General features: G+C 27.6%; 1 protein-coding gene across 1 annotated transcript; it reads left to right on the top strand.

The window, feature by feature from the left end:
* The first annotated feature begins 4,968 nt into the window (after positions 1-4,968).
* On the top strand, positions 4,969-23,178 carry LOC116766578 (proton-coupled amino acid transporter-like protein pathetic). Its single transcript, XM_032656482.2, has 10 exons — positions 4,969-5,116; positions 17,746-17,813; positions 18,246-18,362; positions 19,079-19,229; positions 19,308-19,429; positions 19,798-19,882; positions 20,801-21,045; positions 21,274-21,486; positions 21,655-21,824; positions 22,000-23,178. The coding sequence occupies exons 2-10, from the start codon at positions 17,761-17,763 to the stop codon at positions 22,284-22,286; spliced, it is 1,443 nt and encodes a 480-aa protein (XP_032512373.2). The 5' UTR covers positions 4,969-5,116; positions 17,746-17,760; the 3' UTR covers positions 22,287-23,178.

Here is a 23,178-nt window from a genome sequence, read left to right on the forward strand (position 1 = left end):
TCAAATAACGGCATATTTAGATAATAAATTTAAATAACCGGTTCTAGTAGCTGGAAGTAAAACTACTTTTTCTCATTTAAATCATGAAATCGAAAATACTTCGAATGTGTGGACAATATAATAAGGGGATATAATATTTATTTATATATTATAATATCCTATGATTATAGTGTCTCTATGTATCTTATTATATTATATATAAATATATGTTTAAGTCTCATATCTAATTCGTAACTCATTTTGTGATCTTAAACACTTTTAAATGAAGACAGATAAAATGGTGGTCTCCGACTAAACTAAATTAGATTTTTCTAGATATAAGCAATTCTTGTAAGTTACTAATTGATTAATGATTGAAATAAAAATAATAGTTTGAGTTCATCGAATCTTATATATATCCAAAACGAAGCGTTTAATACAACCGAAACAATTATTTTACAAGCAGACTGCTTAAAAAAAAGATTATTCTGACAGAATTGGGGGTATTGATTAACTTCTTTTTTAAATGTTTTTACTTATATCATAGTTGTATTGAAAGTAATTAAAAACAACGTTAACATTAAAAAATCCTTTAACGTCTCATTTTTACAACACTAAAATCAATTTCAATGGAGGAAGTTAATGGCACTGACAGCTCACTCAATACCAAGCAGTTACTACGGCCCATGTCTATTTACATTATCGGATGTTTGCTGTTTTACAGTACCTAATTCAGACGGCAATTTTTGTGAGCTGATAGAGATTTTTTTAAAGTTTTATTAGTTTTACCCTTTCTCGTTATGAAGTCAACCTCACGGTAACGAGATATACTTTAAGATCATCAGTGCTTCAACCAAGATGAAAATAATACTAAGTCATCTTATTTCCTCTTGTTAACCATTTTAAATTGTAAACGACTTATGTTACAATAGTCCAATAATAAGTTAATGATTGAATATTTCCTAATATATTTAGTTTTTGTTTGAATAGCATATAACTTTTTTCCACTTGAACAAACGAGACGGGTCCTACAAATATTGTAATCCTTCCCTCAGTATTTTTAATAAACATTTGAAGTGAAAATCAAGTCTTGCATGTGATTACTAACACACAAAACTTGATTTAGATAACATTAAGAAAAATACAAAAGGAAAAATCAATAGCAATTTCCAGTCGTCGGACAAAAGGCTGTACAGGATGGTACTTCACGTCAATCTGCTATGATTGTACTACAATTCTTTCCTGCATACATATGCAATACCTAAACCGAAAAATTAAATGAACATGTAGTCAATGAAATGAAAAAATTAACTTCATCCATAAAACTTTGCAGTATAAAATAGGGACCCTTTAATTAAATGGATCATTTACTCAAATGTTGAAAAGGGTATGTTACCATTCGTTTCATTATTAAAATAAACATTTATTATCATCCAATTGCAAGAAACTAAAAAATATATATTTTTGGATAGGGGAAGGCAAGTACTTACAACTTTAAATGAAATATTTAAAATATCTATATTTATTTATATACGAATCTGTCCCTTAAAATCGTAAAATAATACGAATGTGGAGTTATTTTTATGTGCTGTAACTACAAAGCCGTATATTTTTTTTAGACACAGTGCAAAAAAATGAAGTTGTTGGGATTAATCTCAGACTATTTTAAAGGTATGTCAAATTATTTTGACAATTATGGCTACAAAGAAGTACTATCCCTAGTGGCAATCCATTTCAAAACTTTTGCGGCTTTATTCATAATTCCGAAATGGTAAAAAGTAAGGGTATCAAATTTAAATTTAACTTTTGCAAAATAATTGCAAAAGTGTATTTTTAGAAAGACGTCCAATTTGCGAGAAATAATATTTTGCAGCAAAAATGGCTTTTCTTGGATTCCAGTTACGCTTATACTAACGACATTGCCACTGTGTTTCGGAAGTGGTTGTCTCTGCGTGGTTATGATGCTATCTTTATACTCAGCATCAAATGTACGCCGAAATGCAATTGATATTATATGAAGAGTGAAAGTACAATTGACACGCTGAAAGTAGATTACATAGTGATAGACATCCGAATGCTACCCAGACCATCGAGTGTTTCCTGAATACATATACTCAAAACACACTTGCAAGGATCTTTTTCCAACGCCTGTTTAAATGGTGTAAGACTTAAGTTGAAGTCAACGCAGAGGTTTTGCAAAAAAATTAATATAATTTGAAATTTTCACGGCCGTACCATTAAAATGTATATGGGAGTGCCATAAAGTATTACCAATAGCTACTTTTTCGTAAGATTTATTCTAATCGAAATGCATTTTGTCATATAATTTAACAAAAAAAAAAAAACAATTAAATTCTACAATTTTTGTATAACTAACATAATTCTTATTCACGGCGTCTACTATATTTATTATTAATAGAGCAGTTAACTACAGAATAAGAATAAAAATATATGGATTTTTTTAAATTTTACTTAAGGATATCACACTGTCACCTACCTCCCATTTTCCGTTGAATGTTGAATTATGAGATACTCTGTATGCAAACGTCTACATATTTTCATAAAATACTCACATGAAAATTATAGAATATCGAAGTGTTAACTTCTAATTTTATGGTGAGTTTAGTTGCATAATATTATCAAGCATGACATTGTGTCCTCAACTGTTTAAATTTGCTTCTCTATTTTTATATCACACAACTGGCTCTTTAATAGTAATAAAAGTATATATGATAACTACATCAACTTCTCTAGAACATAACCCGAAGATAGTTAAGTCAAAAGGAGTATGTTTGGTTACTTTTTTATCGACTTTAAAAAGGAGGAAAATATAATTTCGATTGATTAATTTTTATTACGCTATTACTCGTTAAACTAAAGGCTGATTTTTAAAAAAAATTGAATCCAAGCCATTGTCCTGAGGTAAGTTTCTTGTCATCAAATCTTATACTGAAGGAAGGCTTTTCGAGAAATCAAAAAAAAATCTTTGGGGTGATAACGAATATCTTAAAAGAGCCTTAACACAAGGGCAAAGCTGCAGTCAACAGCTAGTTTATTATAAGAGTCATAACTTCAATAATTGCTTCAAATAATATAAATGTTAATGGCTTCTCAAAAATTTATATAAAAAATTATAAATATTTTTGGGGATAAATTTATTAAATTCAGAAGTTACTCAAAAGTTAACAAAAAAAACTAAATAAAATCAAATTATCTTGTACTATTTTATGATAATTTTTATTTTACTATCATTTCTATCTTTGTATGGCTGACGATCATGGGTGCACCCTAAACTCATAAGACATACGAAATACTGCACGTACAAAATTCTTCTATCATGTTAAAGCATACAGAGTCTTTTGCATGTAACCTCGAGGCAATATTAATACAACACTACAACATATTTACTAAATGAACAAATAATACATTTTGCTGTGAATAAGAAAAAAATAGTCACATATTAATACACATTTGTTTATTTAATATACATATATTAATATTAGATTTTACATCAAAATACACCGTAATTCACAAACGTCCATACATCATAGCACGGTATCAAGAATCAAATCGATTACACGAACAATACTAACGGACATCACACCATAATAAGCTTACTCTAGAAACCATGACCTGAATATACGCCCGTCTAGGTGCGACGTGGGAGTCAGATTTGAGTTAATTTGGATGAAAATAAAATTCAAGAGAATATTTAAAATACTCGTATTATACGTAATAATCATTCTTAAGTATTCAATTAAGTTTCATTGCGTTTAATATAAATGTAATTAAATTCTGATGAGTAGTAAAAAAGATGGCGATAATCGTTAATCAAAAAAGGTTTTAATTACCATAGTGATAGAGTAGAATTTGCTTCGTAACTCACTTATTACGTTTTTAAACAGCTATAGCTTAGACCTACGGGCTCATCTTTTGTTGATATCTGGAAGACATAATTTTATTTACTTTAATACCGTATTTTTAATTCACTTCTTGGATATGATGCAATGGACTTTTGTATGTTTGTTTATGAATAGTAATTGCATAATGACTATTTCATTTATAAATAAAATTCATGCAGCTGTGATGTAAAAAAAAGGTTTTGTGCTAGTTTATTTTCTCTTTTTTCGTAATTGCATTTAAGTAAAAAATCTAATTAGAGACTATTATAATTTTAGCATGCAGTATTTAAAGTATTTACATTTAACCCTTTTTTTTTTTTTCATGACGCAGGGAAACTCTTTTTACGAGCCGTCTCACCGGCCTTGGTGGGGCCGGAGAGGATGTGTGAGACTCGACCTGGTCAGGTCCCTACTCACTAAAACCACTGCGAAAGCCATCGGCCGCTATGTTGGTGCACCCCGGATCTGTCAGCGACAGGGCACACCAGCGATTTATATTTAACCCTAATTAATATAAAAAATATAGTTTTATGTAAGGATTTTTAAATTTGATTTATAATTCAATAATATGATTTAAAAAAATATAAATATTTTACTTTTATTTAATGCAAGGACAAATGGAACAGCAGTAAACATAACGAGTAATAAAAAATTGGAATTAATATCAAAATTTTTACAAAATCGATGTTTTGTATTGCAAGTAAACATTTAGATTAAACAGATAACGAACCATAAATGACGTCAAGTTTATACATCCGGGAGTTAGAATAATGTAACAATTCCTCACTAAATATAAGTAAGTTTACACTCTTAATCGTGAATATATGGAAAGATTAGAGTGATACAAGAAACCGCTTAAAATTATACATAGGTATAAATTTGAATTAAAATATGTCTATATTTTAATTAAAATTTTAGTCTATACAATTTTTATCATCTACCCTCATTATTATAACAACAAGCAACTATTAATAAAATTATGATTTTCTAATAAAAACTGTTTTGACTTTACAGCAGTTTTACCAGTTGATGGTAAGCTACGCTTGATCTGCTTGTATTCAATCTCTGCATCACACTTATCACACCGTTAAGAGGTTGGCTAATTTCTGTATGGCGCAAGGTCCTGCGCCCGCGCAAATATACGTCCTACAGTACACAATCACCAGGTGTGTTGGAAGCACGCGGAACGCTTAACGTTAGTGATGTTGATATAGTGGTCGGATTATTATATAATAGTGAGTATATACATACAAATATATTTGATACATTTTTTTTTACAAATATTCTATTAATATTATTAATAGACCCAAATAGTAAGTGTTACAATATTTTAATATTTAGCTAGTTTTTCATACATTATTGTAACAAAACATATATGTAAAGCCAAAAAAAAATATTAAAAAATAAATATATATTTTTACAGTATTATCAAAACTGAATTGATTTCTGTAATTATTATAAAAATTGGGTATATAAAAAAAAAATATTTCCAATTAAGTATATTTAATATTAGAGATATTTTATTTTATATAAATTATCTATTTATATAAAGATTCTATTCTATAAAAACATAAAGGTTTAAAAAAAAAACCAAATGAATTGATTAATTTTAAAATATGTCTTTAATTATATAAAATATGACAATAACGATGACCAGGTGAATAAATCTTATGTTAATACACATACCCATGTTTATATTAATGTATTTATATAACTAATTTATTTAATATAAAAACTATTTTATTTAATATAAAAAATATATGTCAACAATAAAATTTGGAACAAAATATATCGCCTATTACAAAGCAATCAATATTATAATAAGAAATGAATATCAAATTAATGTACAATATAATTAAGAATGCCTCCTTGAACCTGTACCATACAGCTGTTCCGTCTTGTCTCGTTCACACTGTACCAAATCACCGTTCCCTTGTTCGTGTTCGATATTATTTTATTAATTATTTTATAAGAATATCATTTGAAAGATTTATTAATGTATATAATAAACTTTTAAGGAGTATATATATTCGTATAATATATGTACATACAACATAGTATAATACAATTTCCATAATAGTTTTGTTGTTTTATACGAGTCTTATATTTAATTCTCAAAATATTCTACATATTTTAATGATTTATTTTTGTTTACGTTACTAACATAACAATATATATTTATTATAGGATATTTTAAATGTAAATTATATATTTAAGTGTAAAAGATCGCAAAACACAAAACCTTCGGTCAAAGTCAATAGCAATGTCACATTTAACGCTCGCAGATTGTATAATATTCAAATAAATTATTTCAAGATTTGAAAATTAAAATCGGTTGTCTATACATTACATTAAAAATTATTCTTGCTTGATATAAAGGAATATAGTGTTTTTTAATGTGACAATAATTGTTTCTAGAATCAGATAATGTACTCGTACTGCTTCTTGTAGTAATAAATTTTTTATATATAAATTTATCTTGATAGCCAATACATATTTTGCAGTTAAACTATAATTATATATTAGCTCCATTTAAAAATCAAAATATTTACACTAACTAAAATAATACGATACAATGACACTTCTCACAGAAACTATAACTTATTTATGTATATATTTTAACTGTACAGAATAATCGCGTTTTTAATACACCGTAAAGATAAAACAAAGAAACGGATTTTTTTTTGTTTTACTAATTAATGTGTTACACAAAATTGACATTTTGAGTTAAATATGAAGTACTGAAACCTCCCTAATGACCGTAAATGTAGCGTAATATTAATCTAACGGTTCTCTATGCAGAGTCGAGTCATGAGTGACTCATTCGCAAATATTCATTAACGAAACGCCGTTATGGTTAATTTGGAATTCCGATTGATCTCTTACTCCTAGTGAATGAGATTTTCAGCCAACTATTACGATGCATGTACAGACCAGGGATAGAAACGTAACAGACTAATTTTAAGAGTGTAAAAACCTTACCAATATCTCCCGTTGTTTTATTTAATGAAACTATTCATGGAATTTTAATTTATAATCCAACAAAGCATTTTAAATATGCATTTATATGCCTTTATATGCCTTTATATGCCTGCCTAGATGAGTAACTAACTACTAACTAATGAAGATCTGAGAGTCTGAGACAGTCATCACGAATAATGACCAGAGACCTGACCTCGAAGGCTGTTATGGGCTTGTCTAATAATAAAACGTTTTCAAAAATTTTAAACTTTATAATAATTAATGTATATAATGAACTCACGACACCTTGTATTGCGTTAAAATTAACACTTGCCAGACAAATATATGGATCTAACAATTTGGAAATATTGACTTTTCACCGTCTTAAAATGAATTTTCATGACAATGGCGTTATTTATTCTTAAACGTACACGTACGTATGCTGTTTTACAAATATTTATTATTCTAATAATATAATTTTCCGAACATTTCGATGAAATGATGAATAAAAAAGTTTTAGTACTAAGTCCCAATCTTAATTCTAAATTCTGTTAACTACAATTTTCATTAAAAAAAAATTGAAATGAAAAACTACATAAGAAGTAATAACAACATTAAAATATATGACGCAATTCCATTCTTTATCTATACGTAGGGAATTACGTTACTTTCACCCATTTCGACATGGCCTGCGTGGTCAATATTTATGACCTCAAGGTAATAAAAGGAAAAGCTTTTATTACGTAATAAACAATGGACCTTTGAATCCATTATCTATTGTCATATAATAAGGTCAAATCGCAAAAAAAAAATAGTCTAAGAATTTATATATATCAAAAATAATATTGAGTGCAAAAAATAATCACAATATGTTAGCATCCGAAAATAATAGGTATCGAGCAATTATGTCGGTGTAATATCACAGAGTATTTGTTGAAATTATTTCGGTTTCTCTTATAATAAATATTATATAAGGGGCTAACGATGTATTAAGTGCCACATAATCTAGAAGAAACACATGTAATTGATAGACATTTCTTCTGTTTTGGAGAGAATTCATTTTTTTATATAAGGTACTCATAGTTAATACTTTATACAATCCGCTGGTTCAATCGTCGCATTAACCTCGTATATCATTTGCCGTCAAGGCTGCGTCGACACGTGAACGTGACGAAACTTCTGCCGTAAGTTAGTTACCAAATGTAGAAATAAAAATAAAAATATCTCATTGCATATAAAAAAAAGCGATGGTTTTAATTGGAATCCAAAAGTGAATTCTGAAGCTTTGTAGAGTGTAACGATCCCAAAAACCTCAAATTGTTTATTATTCACATTGTAAAATTGTATGGATAAGTCACGGATATGATATCGTTCGATGTATTTAAAATGTAAACATTACGATTAAATACCACCATTAAAATTATGATAACAAAATACTTTGTCAATAGTTTTAAAACTTGATACGACATAATTTTAAATGTTTCACTTACAAAACATTTGATCACACAAAAAATATGTAGATCGATAGATGTTTCAAAATATTTAATTCTTTGCAACCTCTAATCATTAAGTAGTTTGTCTAGTGAATACTAAAATAGATCTCATACGATGCGACACCGGGGTTTAATGAAATCCAAACTCGCATAAACCACAGATATCTGTTAATTCATTATTTGGATATGAAAAATTTATTGTGTATTATTAAAAACGTGCCAATTGATCGCCGCTGAAATGAATCATCGTAATTTCGTTAGCTACTATAATTCATATTAAACGCTCACTAATTTATGGTTTTCATAAAATATACTTATTTGCATAAAAATTTATTATCGAAAAACTGTATTGAATCGTAATCTCTCTGATTTCTAATAATATATTTTTTAGTTATAAAATAAATCGATACCTTCAATAAAATAACTTAATGTGAAAGATATTAAAGTCAAATATAAAGTACATTTATAAAATATTTATTGAGTAATGTAAAATTCGTCATGACGGATAAATATCATTGCTTACTCATAGTTCAGTGGATGAAAATTATATTTCCTGTAATAATTTGAAATTATTACAGGAGATATATATATAAATAGTATAATGTTTATAGTTCCCTAAACTAACCGTTCATGAATAAATTTTAAAGTTGAGACGTATAAGACTATCATTTAATTCGTTTAAAAAGTGAGTATCAAACTTAAGTAATGTTTGAGATAAATAAATTTAAAACAACGGAAAAGGGAATCATGAGTGGAAATAAAACAAACTAATTGGAAGTGTTTACAGGTGACCTAAAAATAATGTCCTTAGATAACATATAGTTTTCAATCTAATTGTCAATATTATTTTAACGAGTCCACTAAACACTTAATTGAAGGTAGTCTAAAAAAACAACATTTGAGATTATGTTTATAGTTCGTCAACACATAGTCTTCGATGACAAAGTAAACAACTTAATTGCCACTGGAAATATTGATGTGATCTTGAATTTCCCTTTTAAATTATTGTTATTTAATTTATAACTTTCTTGTATTGTAATTCTGACTGTTCATCTTTCATTTATAATTTTCAAAATAAGGTCAATAAGAAGTCACAAGGATTGATAAAACTGAATTTGTTGCGATGTGTTTGACTGATAAGACAGAGCTAATTCGGTTCCTGAAGTTATTATAGCTTTTTATATAATGTGATTAAATTAAAACACAAATTTTATAATGAAATTTATCCTTCTTAAAGTTTTTATGTGTATGTCCTTGATTTTAATGAAAACTGCATATATTTCTTAAATTATTATATAAATGTGGGTGTAAAATTTATGTATATTTATAGCTGAGATAATGTTAGTTCAATAAAAATGGTGTTTGCCTTGAAATCTTTGCTATTCTTTCGTCTTAATGATATAGGTCAAAGCTCTTAACATTAGTGAAATGTGTTTATTGAGTATTTTATATATATAAATATTGTCTTAAGAACTTGTAAACATTTAATATTAAGGACCTTATTATTTAATCTATGAAAAACATAACTTCATAATGAAGTTAACTCCTTTCGTATTTTACTTACAAATTTGTACATTTAATTAAAATTAATTTATTTTTAAAGTAAAGTATATTCATAAGAATATTAGTTAAACTGTTAGCTGTATTAGAAATACAACAATATGATATAGATTCCGGTTTTTGAGTAATTGTTGATAAACTGACATACTTCTTTTAAGGTAAATAATATTATCATATATTAAAATAATAATGAAAGAATGACGTCACACAAAACTAAAAATACGAATACTATTTCAACGTGCCTTTCCACATGTAGAAAATTTTTTTAGATGCATAAAATCATATTTTAATTTAAAATTGATTAAATTTACATAAAGAGCAAACAAAAACAGAATTACTTATTAATGAAAATTTTCAGGACAACCTTTTTCGAAGCTTAAGCCTATTTGATGCTGTACAATTAATTTCTTTTCAATAAACGAAATATTTCATTAAAAAAAAATAACTTGCAAAAACATTAGATGATAACCTGAAGGAAACATGCCAATTATATTTTAATTCTTATATGGACAAGTTCTCTTTTAAAAAAAAAATACTTTCGTATAAAATATTCTTATTTTTTGTTATTGTAATCAAAATAAGATGCTGAAAATAGAATCAATGGAAATAATGAAATATATTTTATTCTTTTCGATTATTTTTTTTTAGCCTACTTTAATATTATACGGCTTATGAGTAACTAAGTTTGTCCTTGACCTTGACTTTGACTTTGTACAACAATAAACTAAGTTTGCCCTTGACTTATAGAGAAAAATATTAATTGATTGATAAAACAAAAGGTTTATCAAAAAAATCACGTTCAAGAGTTATAATTAATTCTAAAATTCGTTCTACCTCACTTCCAAATTTACAAATTAGTTCAAAATTACTGGTTAAACTTTATTATTTTCTTGTTAAATCTAAGTGGGGTTTCTTCAAAATTTTAACGCTTGTAAATATTTTACGATATTTTTTATTAATAAGAAATTTTTATCATTTTAATATAAAATAGAATATGAACGTCAGACGTGATCTTTGGAATGAACATGACATTTCAATATAGCTGACCAAGCAAAACGTAAGGTATGCGAAGTATGTCGCACGTAAGATCTAATGACTAGTTACGAAGGTGTGGAACGTTGCAAGATATATATATTTAAGATAGACTTTCTCTATTGTTTTGTTATGAATTTGAGTCATACAACAAAGAAAAAAAGTACTTGCATTATATAGTCGTTATAGGGAAATAGTAAGAAAGTCATCTATGTCATGAAACTGATAATCACAGCTTACTATAGTAAGAGATAGAACAAAACATTGAGTTCATAAAAAATATATATTATTAGTTAGTTAGTACAATCAGTGCGAATGTCGGTTCAGTGCAGCAGCCAAGGCCTTTGTAACTTGTTTCAATAATCTAAGGTCTAAAATCTAGAAATCATAGAACGACTTGAAAGCTAATTTAGAAATGCTACAATTGATTTCATTTCCAAGAAGAAATTTAAATTCACTCGGATATAACTTCTCTATTGAAATTTCTGGCAACATAACGCTTTCCAATGAAGAAAAACAATAGCTAGCTACCATCTATTTTGGTAACCTTTTGCAAACGGCAGTCTCAAACTCGACGTATCAGTCTTAATATATATATATATATTACTCCTTTTATTTCACAGATATAAATAATTTACCAGATATCCGCTGCGACTAAACAAACAAAACAGGTTGTTTTAAAATTGTCACAATATAATTATTAAACGTCAAAGGCTTTTGAAATTTGAAACAAAGATTGGTTTATTTCTTAATGGTTTCTCAAAGAGTATATAAAGATAAGCATTCACACATAATGAATAAAATACGCAGATATCATAATTTTCTACCAGGAACTGTAGTCAATGTTATTGATCAGGCTCCAACAAAATAAAATTACATAAAAAACAAAACAAAGGTAGTTTCCGTGTTAGATATTTAGTTTATATTACTCAGCGGCAAGAAATCAATGACCTATAAAATTTATAAAAAAATACTTTGTAAACTATGTTGAAACCTTAATTATATCGACTTACGTAACTATATCGAAAAGTATAATTTCCTGTAATGACACATCTGTGAACGTTATTTAGAAATGATACATTATTTGACCTCCAACAGGATGATTCATGTATTATTTTGACAGCTGATTTATTTACCCTTGTAAAGTTATTAAAGAAAATGGTTGCATTTTTGTAAATAAATTTATTCACCGCCCTTTCATCATCTCACATTCGTATCTCGTATAGACGCTATACATAGATGTACTTCTCACTAATTAATTTATCGGATCGACTAAAATATTCAATTGGCAAATCATTTACATAGTACATACAAGAGAAATTGTGTATTGTATCTGAAAGTATATAAATCATCTATCTGAATATTAAATCTCAGTTATCGCTCAAACGTGGAAAATAGTTTAGATATACGAAAATTAATTTAATATATTTTAAAATTATAATACTATAACTATAAGTATTGGTATATAATTACTGGTAATTTTAAAGTAAGCTCAAAAGCCGATAATGCTTCCAGTAGTTAATTATATCGACTTGTTAAGACTGCAATGCGATTTATTTTAAACATATCCTGAATGCCATCAATGTCTGCGCCTTCCTGGTTTTAATAAACATTTATATATATTTATTTGTTAGTCAAAGAAACAATAAATCAAATAACATGCACTTCCTCTATCACAGTAATAATATACGTTCATTTTACAAATATTTTATTCATGCCCTGATATTATTTTGTGAGATGCTTTAATTGTTTTAAAAATATACTTATATATTTATATTTGCGTTCAGATAACTTTTGTCGCCAAATATCACCACATGAAGGAGTAATTGTATCATTAATTGTTAAAAATATCCACTAACACCCTATAATATTGTGTTAGTTTATTCAACTTTTCAACATTATTAAAATTATTAAATTGTTTCACACTTTTAAAAGGGTTTGGTAACATTGAACTCGACGTTCTTGTTGTTAAAAAAAAACAATTTCGTTACTTTAATAAGATTGCTTAAGTGGAGCGGCCGCCAACCATTTATATCGTCAAACACAATGCAACTATACTTATGGGAGCATTTGTATTTTGTTTATGATAAACGGTTTAAATTCAAGGTTTTCGAAATTTTTAATCTTAAGACTATTAATGGTAATAATCGATTCAGAATTTTTCGTTGATAGTGTATATAATGTTAATATAGTTTGAAGCGATTAAATATTTGAAGAAATTATTAGATATATAATTAAAGTCAAATTGTTGTAATTATAGTGAACGTAACATTGTCTGGTCGCTCTATATACCTACAACTACTATACAACATTTATAGCAGAACGTACCACTATTATCCCCTATAAAGAGCACCAACTCTCTTAATGCGACCACATCTTATTTAAATCTGGTTGACCTTTTCTAAGTGGCTTTTTTTATCTCCGGGACATTATACTATGACATTCAAATAAAAACGGCATTTTATTTACACTTTTAAAATTAGCTTTTCAAATAAACCAAAGGAGAATAATGGATATATCTTAAAAAGTAACCTATGTTTATGTCAGAGACTGCGACAGTTATGACGTTTTCTCGTCTACAATATTTATCTTAATGCATTTTTGTAGATAGTGCCCGAGTTAATTGAATCCTAAACGATATCAAAATCAAACACGAACCTTGAATAATGACGAGACACGGCTCGCAACTAAACGTAGACGACCTCCGTCGGTTGACACACCTAGATTTTTTAAGCATCACAACATTATAACCATCACTATATTAAAAGGAACTAAAATTAAGAATTATATGATGAAAAAATCCATGTAACTATTTATTTACAAAATTCTTTATCAATTCTATGAAATATGTAAAACACCGTGTATGTTATTTTATCACAATATCTGTTAGTAATGTCGTTTAAATAGAAACTTCTTGTGATTTTGTTATTGCCTTTTGAGTATTAAATATGACTAATTACAAAACGTTGATTTATATTTGTTGATACAAAGAATAAATTTATATACAGTGAGTTTCAGCGAGTTGATTTAGGTTAGCGAAGACTTCAAAACTGAAAAAAATTGACAAATGCAAAATGCACACCGTGAACCAATACCAGGGACAGAGTGAAAGTAATTTTGAAAAAAGTAATAAGATTTTCCATTACACTAGCTACACTAAAAGAATAAATTATTATTACATAAAAATAATAAAACGCAATAAGAGTTACGCGTAGTATATGTACGATCTTTTTTAAACTAACTCAAATGCAATATTTGCTTTCTTACTGCCAAAGATTTTGTTCCCAGATGAATGAGAAGCTACACAAAAACTATGAATAGATGGTCTTTTTTAACTTTGATGCATAAAAATTTAATAACCATTAATGTTTTAGGAAAAAGACCTGATGCTCATTCTACTTTCTTAATTTAATCGTTACACATTAAATAAATCAACAACAAAACTTTTAGAAAATAAAAAAATACTTAACATTCATATATTTAGCTAAAGGAAATATTATGATTCCTTTAAACGTAGAACCTTGAAACCTTAGTTGTAAAAATGTCATTAAAGACCCTGAACCGAGATGAGCCTTATACTCATGACCTTAGGTGAGTGCACCTGAATTGAATCCACAATATGTGTTGTACCTTTTTCGTTGACGGAATGTTGTTGATAGCAGAACATTTTCTGCTGAGTTTACATATAACCTGTTTAGATCTTTTAAGGTTCTAGTGAGAGGATCCGTGCACATTAAGTTGACATAACTAATATACATGTGTTTTAAGTTTCTTATTGTACATTACATTCAGACTTGTATTGTTTTATAATAAAAATCTATGCTTTGAGATTTTTAAACTATGTAACAATTGATTCCTAACAAAAATTTCCAAGCACTTATATGTAATTGAAATTTAATATTCTCTATATGAATTTTATATTTTACTAAACTGGATGTTTTATAACTTTAAAAAAATATTTTCACTGAGGCCGAATTACTTTTATTTTCTTACTGTTAACAATTGCACATCCATCAGATAAGTGTTAGCAATAATTTAATAAATATTTACGTGTTTATTTTGATAAAAATCTAAATATTTAAAATTATGATTACTCATTATGTACACGTGTAATTAACAAGTTCTGTTTGCACAGCCGATAAATTGGCTAGTGCATTGACTTAGCTACAGAAATTTAAATAAAAATAAAATTACCTATAATTTTATTATGACAATAGAATAATAAAATAATCTCACCTTTTTCAATATTTTATTTACATTATTAATGTGCATATCTTTAGATATCAAATGTCACATAAATCGATTTTTTATAGACACACAATAAATATTCCTTATCATGGCATTTAGACGTAATAATAATCCTGACGTAATTCATAATCCTAACAATACTGTTGAGTTCTTTTAAATTTCGTTAGTGTGTTTCGGCTACCTATAATTGGCCATACTAAAACCGGTTGGGAGCTAAAAGTAAGTTTATGTAGACCAAAAAAATATCGAGACTGAAAAAAAGCTTAATTTTGTTGTTGTTATTCAAATAACCAATGGTTATTAATAAAAATTAATATCTTTATCCACTATAAAGTGAAGTGTAATAATGTAACTGTGTCAAGGAATTTTATTAAGCTGAAAATATTTCAAATACCGTATAATTATAAAATCTTATAATTGTCTGCGAGATTTATGTTTCCTTTGTTTATAATATTCTGATCAGGAGTTATGACAAAATATTTATAAAAGCGAAGAAGTTACAAAAAAATTAACAAGCCAGGTTTGTTAATTAGCAAAAGTGAAAAAACTTAATCCCAGACAAAGAAAACGAGGTAACGTTATATAGTTTTTGTTCCTCAGACATTGCTTCAATGAAACTTTTAAACATTCAAGGATTTTAACCTTAAAAATAATATTGACTTACGACTGACTATAATCCTTAATAATATAAAAAGCGTAAACATTATTGTTTGTTTATTCTCACTCCATTTAATTTAAAATCCTACATCTTGTAACGTATGTGTAAATTCATAAAATTAATTATCGTATAATCCACCGTAATTACATACAAAAACATTATTTGTCGTACATATTTAACAAATAATAAAAAAAGTTTGGTAAATATTACTATCAAAATATGATCCGCGTAACATTATTTTTTATAACTTTCTCAAACATTATTCCAAATTCAGCGTACTTTAAAAAACTGTTATGAATTGTCTATTATAATAAATAGATTTTTTAAATTACACATAATTTAATGGTACAGAATGATTAATCTTTCGTTTAAAGTGCGCCTAATAAGGTCTTAGGGTGGATTGTCTGGGCATCAAAAGATTTTATAAAATTCCTGCTTCCCAAATAAAGAGCTTTAAATTCTTTCTACTTTTCGCTAAGTAATTTAAAAGCAAGGTTCATAATTTTACTTTAAAACTAACTTTAAAATATATTGAATAAAAACATGTTTATCAACGTAACCAAAAATATTGATAATCACTAAAGAGATACTTTTTCGACACATGTATATAGCTCCAGAATTATTATCAACTCACGTGGTTAGTATTTTATGATGACAAAGGAATATGCAGAAAACTAGTAAGTTGTTTAAAAGTTATATAGGTGGGGGAACGTCTCCACGGTCGAGTGAAGTCAACCTTCAAATCTGGTTCTCATTAAAATTCGTAATCTTAACTACTATACTTGGTATCATATTGTTTTCGCAGTAACTTAATTTTTTGAGAAAGCTGATTTAAGTTTACTTCCTAAAAGGCTTTGGAATCGAACCCAAATATATTTTCACTTGAATTTGATGATTTTCAACCTGGTACTGGACATTTTTAATTTAGAAAAAACAAAATACATATTTTAAACTTCTTCTGGTTTTCTAATATTGGTGACAATTTATATTTTCAAATGAAACTAAGTTTTTCGCATACTACCGGATACTGATAAGCGTGATCACGATTGCTATACAGACCGAGAAGTTGGAATTATGTAGACATATAATAAAAAGAAATGGGTAGAATCCGAAAGACTTATTTTCATTTAAATATGCACACATGACAATCTCTAAGATTAATTTTTATATTTTTTTGATAAATGATATGAATTGAAATAATGAAACTATTTGTATTCTACAACGTTCGAAGTTTCTCACATAAACATTAATTTATATTTACACAAATTATTAATACAAAATTACAGCTGGATAGACCTAAAACAAGTAAATTAATTCCACACAAAAGAGCATGAGTGTCAATTAATATTAATATTCTTCGGTTCACCGTAATATATTTTTAACAATAAATCCATTTCTTTAAATTTTTTTAAAGAAATATAGTTTGAAACATGTCAATTCAAATATGAAACCGGTAAAATAAGGTAGTTCATGTTATAACTATTGTAGCCGTCATTCATCGATAATATACCTCGTATTCGTCTTGGCTCGTTGTTGTTAAGAGACGAACAGTTGCGTTTATTTCAACACGAGTGAATAATACAACCACAAAATAAAAATAATTAGTTTCTATTTTTTATTTTTCCTTTATTGACCTTAAAGCAGGTTTATAAACTTCACGTAAATTATACACAAATGCAATATAAGGGAGACATTTCCTCGTTAATCATAAGCTACGTACTTACTGATGCATTAATACAGTCTGATAATTATTGCTTCGTTATAATAATTAATAAATTTAGAATTAATTAATAGTTTTGAATATAAAGATTCCTATTTTCATAATTTCATTGTTAATGATATCATTATGAATATGCAAAATTTGTGCATTCATTATGAATGAGTTAACTTAATAATATTTCTAATATTTCAGAGAACATTCACAAAGATGGGTCACGACGAGAAGAAGGGCACCATTATTTTAGACAACTTCAACTCGACGTGAGTAAACTTTTAAAATATTAATGTCATTTCAAACAAAGATTTATTACCTTGTCAGAATATCATATATATATCATATCCAAAATGGTATGTAAAAATATTTGTATAACTGTTTTGTATAATACTGGATTACGGCTTTGAAAAATCTAAAGCGATGAATATTAACACTTGAATTTCATAGAGGGATTATAACAAAATATTAACAAAAATTTTTACAAACATTTTCTTTTATTCATTCGAATTTTTTTCTTTCTTCTTTTTTATCAGAGGTTTTTGTTAAGCCACGATTCATAAATTTATTTTTTTCGATTTTTAACTCTTCTTCAATTTAATTGTTAAGAATAATAGTGAAGTTGACTAAAATTTTATTATGTAAAATAATTATGTCACATCTTTTAACATTTTTTATGAAAATGATACTTTGATTTTCAGAGCTAATTTAACAGCTAATCCTGGATTCCAGTCTACTCTGAGCCTCGGTTCAAAAGATGTTATTAATGAGAAAGCGTACAATCCTTTTGAACACAGAAAAGTGTCTCATCCAAATTCGTAAGTATAGACAGTATGATTAAAAATATGCTAGAACATTTTAAAATTGCCACTTAGTGTAACCTAGAACTGTAATTATTGATTGATCCTACCAATTTTAATGTTTCCGAAGCCTTAAATAAATACATTGTAAATTTTGTCACAAAAATTTTGATAAATACAAAACTATCACTACCAATAATAAGTAACTATTAAATTTATATAAAAATAAATAGTTAAATGAATTGAAATTTTCGGGTTGCGGTAATCATATATCTTCGTTATCAATCATGACTTGAAAATAGCATTGAACCTGGAGATGATCGTTTACATACCTCAATTTATACTCCACAATAAATCAAACGTTCGCCAGTTTAATAAATAGTATATCTTTATGTAATCTTTCTTTATCTCTATCAAAACAGTAATTATAAATGTATGTATACAGTACTAGTAAAATAATTTGTCCCTTAAGGCAGGTTCGTTTGCATTCTGTCGATTATGAATTGTAAGCCAAGGGTTACATGTGGAATGGGGATCAAGGTCAAATGCGTTAATTGGTAGCTTACCTTAAACTAATGCTTTTAAGTAATTTTACTCTTAAGTGGAACATTATAACGATTTATAAAGAAAATCTTTACAGGCCAAGGTCATTTAATAAGCACTTATGCTTTGAGCAAGCCTTATATGATAAAGAAAATTTAATTATAACATTTTAATTTTGTATTTGTTTTCAGAACTATTGGCTCCCTCGTACATTTATTAAAATCATCACTTGGCTCTGGTATCCTGGCGATGCCGGCAGCTTTCAAAAATGCTGGATTAGCCGTTGGAGCTTTTGGAACGATTATTATTGGTTTTATTTGTACGCACTGCGTGTATGTTCTTGTGAGTTTTTCAATATAAAAAATACATCCTATTTGAATACTATAAATATTACACAATTTTCAATCTCTTTAAATTTAGGTTAAGACATCTCAGGAAGTATGTGTGGAAGCGAAAAAGCCGTCAATGGGATTCGCGGAGACCTGCGGAGCGGCTTTCGAATTCGGACCAAAAAAACTAAGGCCTTGGGCGAATTTTGCAAGGCAAGTATCTTTCATCATTACGGACATAATATATATTTTTACAGTGAACAAAACTTTGTTTGTAGCACGCAGCATCGGTCGCATTAATTGTCTAGGAATGGACGGCAAATGTCTCTTGATTTTTCGTTATTCTTATTCACAAAAAGAGGCTTACATATTAATCAATAAAATGTTGTTACAACTCATCAATACTCTCAGCAAACATTAGTTAACCAATTGTTTCAAAGGTTTCGTTTAAAATTAAATCTTTGAATTTACAATCCTTACTCTGATCTTTGAAATAAAGACACAAAATTAAAAAGAATTCTCATTATATTGGTTCAAGGTACAAAATAATGAGCATATATAATTATCTTTTATTCTTTCAGAACTTTCATCGATTACACATTAACTTGTACTTATCTGGCTGCTTTGTGTGTTTACGTTGTGTTCATCGCTGAGAACTTTAAAGAGGTAAAGGTTATAAAATCAATAAAAATATTTAGTGACGTAATATAAAATTAACACGGTAATCACAAAAAAAGAACAAATATAAGTTATTAAAATGCCATTAGTAAATCAAGTCAGGGCTAAAACCTTAATTACTAAATTAATGATTCAATATTTTTACTCTTATAAAAAGGAAAGCATATTTGCCCCTAATTGTGTATTTATTTGAGCTTATAAATGTCCGGATAACGTTACATTTAAATATTCTTTTGAAGGTTTACCCTACAATATTGTTCATATACATTATATCGCGTTTTGAAGTCTCATTGTCACTATTTGTCTTACATTGCTATAAATATGAGAAATAATTGATTAGGTTGATGTAAATAACGAAACGCTCAATAATATTGTAATGACTAGACAAAGGTTTATAGGTTAAACGCACATTACACGCAAGCAGACAACATCCTCTTGTACTTATCGTTAAATTTTATGACTTGTACACAAATATTAGTTAGTATAATAAATATTGCTTCTTAGATGCTAAAACTGTTTAACACCATAGAGGACATTTATGATGATATTAAATGAAATTAAAGGAAATGACATAAATAGTATAATTTTGTCTCTAATAATGTTAAAAATCATATGTATGAAAAATTTATTTGCAGTTTTCAAAAAACCCGAATTTTTGCAAGAAAAAATAGGTGCTTTTTGTTTCGATAATTATAAAAAACTACTTCAAATATACATGATTTTTTGATCTTTTGACTCATTTGCTGTTTTTTATACCTTATGTGAAATACGCTTAAACACGGGTTTGAATTAATTTATTATAAAAACAAGAATAAAATTTATATAGCTCCTTTTTTTAAAGTGTTTTCGTACTTACTTAAAAAAATATTTAACAAGGCATTTCTAAATTTTTATATCTTTTTTCAGGTTCTTGATGAATATTATCCCGAATACAAACTCTCCGTGGAGGCGTACTGTGCGCTGACCCTTGTTCCTCTCGTTCTAATCTGTCAAATAAGGAATTTGAAATGGCTGGTGCCATTTTCTGCTGTAGCAAACATCTTCTTAGTGATCTGCTTTGCCATTACTATGTATTACATATTCGATGATTTGCCCAATCCTGCCGAAAGGCAAATGGTTGCTAGTTTTACGCAATGGCCATTATTTATAAGGTACGATATGTAGAATTTAATTAATCTTAGCCAACTAAACAAAATACGTTTTATAAACGTCTGAAAACATTATGTTAGATTGTTTTTGCGGAGATCATAAAATCGTATATTTTTTAAGGTTTGTAAGGAGATATATGAATTTATAACATCTGGTGAATTGAACATTCTAAAACTTATACATTTTAGTACCGTTACTAACATTACTAATTGACATTACTAACATTTTAGTACCGTTATCTTCGCTATGGAAGGCATCGGAGTGGTGATGCCAGTTGAAAACGAGATGGCGAAACCACAACAGTTTCTGGGATGCCCTGGAGTTCTTAACGTCGCCATGACAATCGTAATTTCCTTGTACGGTATTGTCGGTTTCTTTGGATATATCAAGTATGGAGACACTGTACGCGGAAGTGTTACATTAAATCTCCCACAAGACGAAATGTAAGTTATATACATTAATCATATTATATAAATGTTCTCACTTTTCATTCATGAAATAAAGCTAAGTACTGAATAATATCACGATGAGTGACCTCAAGTATATGAAAAATTTCTATTTTATTACCTTATGGATTTTATACACTAAGTTATATGTTCATTTTTTTTTAGTTTGGCCCAAAGCGCGAAGATCTTGATGGCTCTCGCTATTCTATTTACTTATAGTCTACAGTTCTACGTGCCAATGGAAATGATCTGGCGTGAATTGCACTCTAAGATCTCTATAAAATACCACAACTTCATGCAAATTACTATCAGAACTACCGCTGTCGTAGGGTCAGGTAGGTTTAAAATTACCCTTAATTAAAATGAATTTTATATGTTTACTCTGATTATTTGTATTATTCCTAAGAAAAATAAATATTTAAGGACTGATTACTTGTAATAAAAGGAATTTAGCAATATCCACGTTACATATTATAAATCGTATACTGACAAAGAAGATATATTTTTCAGTTGCTATTGCTGCCGCCTTTCCTGATTTGGAGCTATTCATCAACTTAAGCGGAGCTGTATTCCTCTCAAGTCTTGGACTTTTGACGCCAGCAATAGTAGACACAGTTCACAACTGGAATCGGGGTCTGGGAAAATACAATTGGATTTTATGGAAAAATATCCTGGTAATAATGTTATCGTTCATTGCTTTGTTCGCTGGATCTTACGTATCAATAGTTGGCATAGTCGAAAAATACAATACCACACACAATTTGGAATCCAATATGAACTCAACTCTAAGGACATAAAATATTTTATACAACATTATTGTGATAAAAATGTTAATTATTAGCGAGGTTCTTAATACTTCTGCAAATAAATTCTAACGAGAATAGGACGGTGCACTTAAGGTCCATTAAATATGTATTATTAAATTGCCTTAAGTTATTATTATATTTTTAATGTACATATATAAGTATAATGTGATTTTAGTATTAAGTATTGTACAAAATAATGTCTTTTTCATAATCATAAAAACAACATAGTATAGAAGTTGATATCAAAATCATAAATTAACCACCAAAAAATTACTTTGACATTTTAATATTTTTTACGAAATGAAATTTCAAAGCTTTGCATGAAAATTTTCACTTGTTTCCATAGTATAGAAATGTTTGATAAAAAATACTTTTTATGAATAATAACGTATACGTAAATAATTAACAATGACTTTAAGGATATTATAAAAATCTAGTTATAAGTTAAACATAACTCGATATATAGTAAAACATTTTTGACCATTATGTAAAATATTTGCACTAAAAAAATATTTTCTGTTATTTCTATTGACGAAAATATTTTTACTTCAATAGAAAAAATCCATTTCACAAATATGTCCACCGAATGGTTTAGGTTTGTTTATGTTATCTGAATTTTGACAATGAAACAAAATTTTCATTTATTCCTAGAATTTCAAACATGCTATAAAAATTTGCTTAGATTATAATTTTACTTTACACATTTTTCGTAATATTTCAATAACCATTAGATAACTGGTAAGATATTATAATGAAAACAGTACAATGTTTCAAATATATGTATATTGACATATAAATAAAAGCTAAGAACTTTTGTATTTTGACATTGTGATATTTATTTCTAAACAAATATTTTGTAGGGTAATAAAAGTTTTTATTATTA

This window comes from Danaus plexippus, chromosome 15 (assembly GCF_018135715.1).
Source record: "Danaus plexippus chromosome 15, MEX_DaPlex, whole genome shotgun sequence".
NCBI lineage: Eukaryota > Metazoa > Arthropoda > Insecta > Lepidoptera > Nymphalidae > Danaus > Danaus plexippus.

What these genes read in the sequence shown, in the direction of transcription:
- LOC116766578 (XM_032656482.2), top strand. Translation starts at nt 17,761, where the DNA reads ATGGGTCACGACGAGAAGAAGGGCACCATTATTTTAGACAACTTCAAC. An exon ending in CGCACTGCGTGTATGTTCTT is followed by an intron (nt 19,230 to 19,307) that starts GTGAGTTTTTCA and finishes CTTTAAATTTAG; the next exon opens with GTTAAGACATCTCAGGAAGT. An exon ending in CCTTGGGCGAATTTTGCAAG is followed by an intron (nt 19,430 to 19,797) that starts GCAAGTATCTTT and finishes TTATTCTTTCAG; the next exon opens with AACTTTCATCGATTACACAT.